This window comes from Echiichthys vipera, assembly GCF_963691815.1.
Source record: "Echiichthys vipera genome assembly, chromosome: 17".
In the NCBI taxonomy this organism is placed as follows: Eukaryota; Metazoa; Chordata; class Actinopteri; order Perciformes; family Trachinidae; genus Echiichthys; species Echiichthys vipera.
Window position 1 is genome coordinate 17,493,032 of NC_139842.1, and position 7,384 is coordinate 17,500,415.

The 7,384-nt window shown below is 41.8% G+C and overlaps 1 protein-coding gene across 1 annotated transcript in view; it reads right to left on the reverse strand.

The window, feature by feature from the left end:
- Window positions 1–3,530, reverse strand: part of plekhh3 (pleckstrin homology, MyTH4 and FERM domain containing H3) — a 31,081-nt gene extending 27,551 nt beyond the window's left edge. Inside the window, exon 1 of the mRNA XM_083932015.1 lies at window positions 2,950–3,530. Coding sequence (XP_083788141.1) covers window positions 2,950–3,084 — 135 coding nt within the window. The 5' untranslated portion in view covers window positions 3,085–3,530. The remainder of the gene's footprint in view (window positions 1–2,949) is intronic.
- Window positions 3,531–7,384: the final 3,854 nt, after the last annotated feature.

The window sequence follows — 7,384 nt, forward strand, 5'->3', positions numbered from 1 at the left end:
GTGGTTCAGCTGTGTTTTTAATTATTGGCTCAGTGTGAACTATTGACACAGAGTTACAATACCCAGCGTGAACCAGTGACACAGATCAAGAGGAAACAGGATTTGTGGAAGTGGATTAATTACCTGCAAGCATCAGGGAATCAATAATCAATAACGTCAGAACACCTGGTTAGACTTGCTTAGTCCAAAAGTGCAGTTTACTTATTACTGGTTACTAGGTAAAACACTTACCACTCAATAAAGTGGTTTATCCCACTAAGTAATTTGATAAACTCATCAGGCCTGACCACATGATAGATTAAGAGAGAATGCTCCTCATTCATTTTAGTCAGTTCATATTTATGAATATTTACGAGCAAGAAATCAATAGAACCAGGAATCTAATCAGTGCTCTAACACTACTGTACAAACAGCTCAGACAGAGAAGCATTGTGAGCTTTACATCAGTCGTTTTTACACTGCAGTGCATAAGGTTGTACCAAAAATGATGAGACACCTTTGTTTCAGGACTTGTGCGAAAATTAGACAAATTTCAAATATTTGAATTGTCCTCAGCATTATAGTTAAATGCAGCAGCATCCTTTGCTAATTATCTTCCAGAGAGATTAAAGGTAGGCCAGAATGCTACCCCTCAATCCAAGTCACCAACTCATAGAGCTACGTTCTTTTCAAACAAAACATCAACAATTCAATAAATCAACGTTGCACCCAGGCCCCCCAGAGGAGCACAGTTCTGCAGATGGAGCGTATAGGTTGCATTTAAATGAGGGATCAAGGGAAGTTACAGGAAAAATAGATCTCTGCACTTCACTTTAAAAAGCCATCAGGCGTCTCCTTTGGGACATGTTTATGAGCTTGTATGGATCGTGAATATGGAGTAAAGTTGGGTTCCTTTGACTGCCAATAGCCAGGCAGATGGTACATCATTACCAAGACAGGGATGTTTGCCAAGAAAAAGCGCTACACACCAACACCTCTCTGGATACCCCTGAGTAACAGATGTTGCTCTTATCTGATAGCTCCTGGTACAGTTATGCTGCATTTCCACTGCATGGTACGACACGGCTCTACTCAACTCAGTGGAGTTACAACACTGTAGACCAATGATTGGTCAGGGAATTATTGTTAGAATCGTCAGTTGCGCTACATGGGACAGCCTGTACAAACCAGCCATTTTTAAATAGCCGGGCTAATAGAGCTCAACAGTGAGGGTCTGGAAATTAAAATCCCATTAATATTCTGAGACAGGAGTTCGATTTTTAATCCAATTTCAATACAATTGTATTTATAGTATCAAATCATGACAAAAGTTATCTCAAGACAATTTACATAAAGAGTAGGTATAGACCACACTGACTTATTTATGATGTCTTAACCATCAAAGGTAGATTTACCACGAGCTATGAGATTATGAGATGATGGCTTTTCTTCACGTTTCAAAATGTGTTTTTGTGTCAAATTAAACGTTTTATGGTCGCAATTCACCTCGTAGTTGACCAGCTTGAGTCCATGCTTCAAACTCTTGATATGAAAAGACTTTCTGAAACGTCACTGGAGTAATTGAATGGGAAAACCACTTCCCTAACCAGAGTCATTCAAATAGTGGGGCGCTATATCTGTTAAACTCTATAGCGGCCACCACATTTTATTTGTTAAAAATGCAGCCCACAGAACCACGCTGCAAACTGCAAACACTACAGCAGACATGCAGACTTTTCTACGCTTGATTGCTGATGAAAGAATTCAGCAAGTGTCACGTTGAAAATTATATCAAGGCAGTTTAATGCGGCAGGCTGCGCTATGGCAGGAGTAGAAAACAAAAAAGTGAGTTGAGTCGAGCAAAACCCAACCATGCAGTGGAAATGAGGCATTAGACTCTAGACTAGACTAACTGTAAAACTTATCTGTTCCCAACGTTTTTATGCAAATCGCTGTGGTTGGTTGCAAGCAGTCAAAAAGGCCAGTAAATAGATAAACAGAATATGCAAGTGGTGGCTCTAGGTGGTATTACTTTATCTAACACCAGACCATGCTTTTAGCACCTACACATGTTATACAATATAACACATTATATAAAGATTGAAAAGGCAAAACAGTGTATGAGAACATTCTGAGTCTGATGTGATGAAAAGTGCACAGACCCAATAAGTATATCAGGGGGGATTTTTCTAAGATACTGTACATAAAGAGCTGTACGTTGGGTCATACAGATAGAGCCTACCTTGATTCAAGGCAACAATGCCCCCTCACAAGTGGGTGGACAATGCTGAACTCTCTGTGCCTGATCAGATGACTAACATTACAGAGAAGACAAGGCCGCAGTCTTGCAATTGAGCAGACGGTGGCCAACACACAGGATCACTTCAACACACTGAGTTTTACAGCTTGTATCAGTGTGTGTGTGTGTGTATGTGTGTGTGTGTGTGTGTGTGTGTGTGTGTGTGTGTGTGTGTGTGTGTGTGTGTGTGTGTGTGTGTGTGTGTGTGTGTGTGTGTGAGATTGCTCAATGTTGCTCAAGCCTCCAAGACTGTGCAAACCAGGCCAGCAGCAGCAACAGCAGCAGCACATTCTCTATCCTGCATCTGTCACAGAGGCTTGCATTGAACAAGTTGATCATTCCCACAACAGAGTTAACAACCATCTGAACACTATCTGGGCAACCTTAAAACAAAGGTTGTGACTTAAAGTTCCAATCCATATTTACTTTTCAAAAGTAGCCTTATGTTCATTTCAAGATCCAGAAGTGTGTGTTTGCAGAAAACTGAAATGATGCACCTGAAGCTGAGTCTGCTTTTTGAAATCTTCAAGGTATAATGTGCTAGTTTTAAGAGCCATTGCTTGACATTTTAAAAGTCTTTATATTCAGTAAAGGTAGGCTATGCCATGAACTGAGCATGTAAAGTATTTATGCACAGGAGTTGTAGTGTGGTGCAGGTGGAGACTTTTTACCCGTCCATTGGAAGTCAAGTCCTCCTTGTTGCGCAATTCAAAAGACTCTTCCTCCTCTTTCTCCCCATATTCCCGTCCGAGCAAATTGAAGCCCTGCCTGCAGCACAGAAACCAGCAAACTCCTTGCACAGGCATTCAAATGAGGTTAAGTGTGTCGTCTTCTGCTATCCAGGTCGGTGAACTCAACATTCACGGTGCTGTCTCGGTCGCAAGTAACTCCAAGAGCTGCGTGAGAGCATACAGGACTCCCTCTCCATAGATATCCAGCGAGGAGGATGAAGGGTAGCATAAGCCTACGCTCTCCCTTATGTCCTGTAACTAACTGTACATGACAGCAGCCATACTCCAGCAAAACCAACAGAGAACCGGTTAAAAGAAAGTCCTCCCTTCTTCCAGGACTCGCTCGCGACTCAGGACACCTTGCTGAACAACCTCACACGAGCAAAGTGCCACCAAAACAAATTTAGTTTCCAGAAGTGGCTCTGTGGGTTACAAACATGAAGTTGAACGCGCTTGACTAAAGAGACACTGTTGCCAGCGTTTTAATAAACCCATTTGGTGAGTAAACGTAAACCGTGCACCTCAGTAATGGACCGACTGTCTGACTTGGAGTTTGAACAAAAGCGTGTTGCAGCTGGGACAAGATAGTGTGGGAGGGGAGGCCACGCCCATCGACCTCACGTCTGGATTGTGATTGGCTGAACACAGACACTCCTCGGGATGACGCGTCCACCCCACACGCCCCTCCACTGACGAAGCGTCACATGTCCTTTGGTAAACGATAGTAATCAAATCATCCAGAACACCTGATGTCCACAGCAATACTCATTTAACTGCTGTCTGTTAGTGAGAGTATTTTTTAAATCACTGCTGTGATATTCACACAGGGAATTAGACTCAATACTGAGTGTAGAGACTTATATTATGCTTTGTGTTTTGAATCTCCTTAGTCTTATCATGCTATAATATTGGTAAATCACAGTTACATATACCAAAATTACACAATTCAGAAATGTTATGCAATTAGAATACACATACACACATGGCAAGGTATACAATTTGTATGGATCTATCATGATTTTAGCATAGCAGTCATTAAGCACACCCATCTGCTCCGCAAGTATAATGCATCAGTCATAGTCGTAGTACCATTGTACGCATACATGCATGCACTCACACTCACACTTCATGGTGGGAGAAGTATCAGATCATTTATTTAAGTAAAAGTAACAACACTACAGCACATTACAAGTCCGTTAAAATTATATTTCAACCAAAGTACAGAAGTATTTTTCAAGTATCTAAAGTAAAAGTGGCCAAGTCATTGTGCAGAATGTCCCCTGTCAGTGTTATTTTGTTATTATATTACTGGATAATAATTATTATCAATGCATTAAAAGCAGTACTTTAATGCTGTAGCTGGTTACTTTACTTATTGGGTTGCTTAATAAAGAAAAATGCATCATATTATATGAACTGATCATGTGTTTATAAACTTTATATGTCAATGTTGATCTAAAAAATGACTTGTAGCCTATCACCGTTAAATAAATGTGAAAAAGAGTTTAAAAAAGTACAATATATACCTTTGAAATCTAGAAATAGCAAGAAATGAACCATAAAAATGTACTTTCATAGTAAACAGTATTGAGTAATGTATTTAGTTACTTTTCACCACTGGGTATCACTGTAAATATTGACATTATATTCTTATGGACTTTCACTGTTGAGTGGAGAGTGCAATGATGTTTGCATTGTAGACATTTGAAGTGTTACACCTTACTTACTTGAAAGCAATCTTCCCATAGTGAGTGAATATTACTGTACAGCCTAACTTTAAAAATCTGAAGTAGATTAGATTTGATAGTGTCATATCAGTAATCACCCCCAGTGTTCATGCTTTCTTATTCTTTTCTGCGTATCTTATTCTTTATCATACTTTGCTCTCTTTCTCTTGCTTTTCTTGCACACACACACACACACACACACACACACACACATGCACATACACATACTCCTCCCCCCATCTTCCCCCTTCCACTTTGCTGAACAGTCTACAAAGATACAGCAGTAGGAGGTAGGGGGACTGGTGCTAAATCCAGACACGTGATATATCCAGCCCCCTCGGCGCTCATGCTTATTTCTCCCTTAATATCCCTTCATTTCCCCTTCTCTGCTCTATGCAAACTCCCCCCACACATCTCAGTCAGCTGGCTTTAACTCGTTCCTCACCAAGAAGAGCTCTTAGCACACTTAGCATAAGCACCCTGCCCCTTTGGATACTTTTAACCCTTATCCCTACTGGTTCCTCGAGGGCTTTGTAAATCAATAAAAGAGGCTCATGGATGCACCTTTTCAGCTGGAGTGTACTCAGCATTATGGATAGTAATCATGACCACCCCTCACCCCATCCAGGATACACTTAAGATACACTTTCAAGTAACACACACACACACACACACACACACACACACACACACACACACACACACACACACACACACACACACACACACACACACACACACACACACACACAAACACACTGCCCCACAATTCACCCTCCAATGGTTACAGGAAAGAAGGCTATTTGCGTAACTGAATAGAATCAATTTCCTTTCCTGTTGACATGTATATATTACAAAAGAGCTTGCACATATTCAAGAGATAATATTTTCTCAACTCTTTTCTTCAAGTACAGCAGCCCAGCCCCCTCTGCTATCCCTCTGTCTAAATCCACTCTGCAGTATCTCTCTCTAGGCCGGATCCTCTGTGTCCTCCCCCATATCCCAAAACAATACGCTGGGGGCCCCTTCTCCCACAGACCTGGAGGAACATGTGTTTTATTTTTAGAGCTCACTCACTCAGCCCACGCTAGTAAAGTGAAAAAGAGAAAAGTCCTCCCTCCATGTATGGTTTCTGAAAGAGCTGAATCCAGTACGAAGAGCATATCAGCATAAACCTCAGAAAAGCAGTAGGAGCGTCACCAACGTATTGTCTGCGATTACCTTTTTGTCATTCAATGAGAAAGAAAGCAACAATATTCTCCTTGATTCACTTATATAAACTCTCCTCTTTCAGTCTCTTTCTTTTCCCCCTCCTCTTTCCTTCTCTTTCCATCTTTCCAGGAGATGACACATGATTCTCCATTCTCCATTAACACACAGGCGCATACACACACACACACACACACACACACACATTTGGATACACGCAACATAACCTGATACAGTGTGTCAGGTTGAGGCACCAGATCAGGAGAAGGGCAAATGATTTGGTTGGGCTCCCAGTATGAACACAAGTCAGGCTGGATAGCCTTAATAAAGAGGAAAGGGAACCTTGAATAAAAGAGAAGTTATGAAGGCTTATAACGTGATGGGATGTTGATGCGGTGAAGCTGTAAAGTTTGCTCAGTGGTTATATGGTTCTCTTTCTTGCTAATCAAATAAAATGGCATTTTTTTGCTTTTAATATATCTAAACAGTGGTGTTAATAAAACCGTGTCCTTCATCTTCTCTCTCTTTTTTCTTTTATTTCTGGCCGGTTCCACCCACATCCTGCCTGCCACTCCTAACAACACTGCATGTTGAAATTGGCGTGCTGGGTTTCCAACAGAGACGTAGACACAAGTCGCACATGTCAAGTTGATTGGAGACAGAGCAGAGCGGCGCACTGTTGCCTCCATTCTCTCTCTCTTTCTCTCTCCGTGTCTCTCACTCTTTCCCCTTTGAGTTTCTTCCTGCAGGATCCTGTTTCACTGCAGCCCGCATCGCAGCCACACTCTTATGTTGGTGAACCAGACTGATTGTCAACAGAAAGGGATGTGAAATCTAGTCTGCTGAGGAGCTCCCTGCATGGTTCACATTTGAGTGGCTTGATGTTGTGTTTTGCTTTCGTGTGCTCTCTGGGTGATGATTGATCAAAGCTTTTGATGTGTTTGAGGAGCACTATGGGATTTCTGCTTTTGAGGTTTTATTTGAAAACGAGCTTCCAATGTGGTCTGCAGGAACATATAGAAACGATTCACTAAGAAGTCTGTTCAAGACGGCTGCTCTGTCTTTGGTGATCTGCCTTAGTTTTTTCTTCAGAAAAGAGCTCCAAGGTCAGAGTTTATCTGACAACCCCAAACTTAGGATTTACGATAAACTGACCCCAGCAACCCTTCACCCTAGACTCTGACAGGATTTCCTCCCTGCTGTGTCCAGCATTGAACTTCACCCTCATCCTGCCCCATACCACCATCCCAGTGTGTTTAGGTCCAGAAGAGATTTAGGCTATGGGTTAGTGAACAGAGGACTGCTGTTTGACGGCTGTTGGCCCATGTAATGTGATAGGGCTGCCGTGGAGCCCTTTAACTACTGCACCACTTGACCTGAAGTTCCCACTGTGAAATATCCAGCTGTGCATGTGGATCGTTTGTGACAGATGTGGAAAA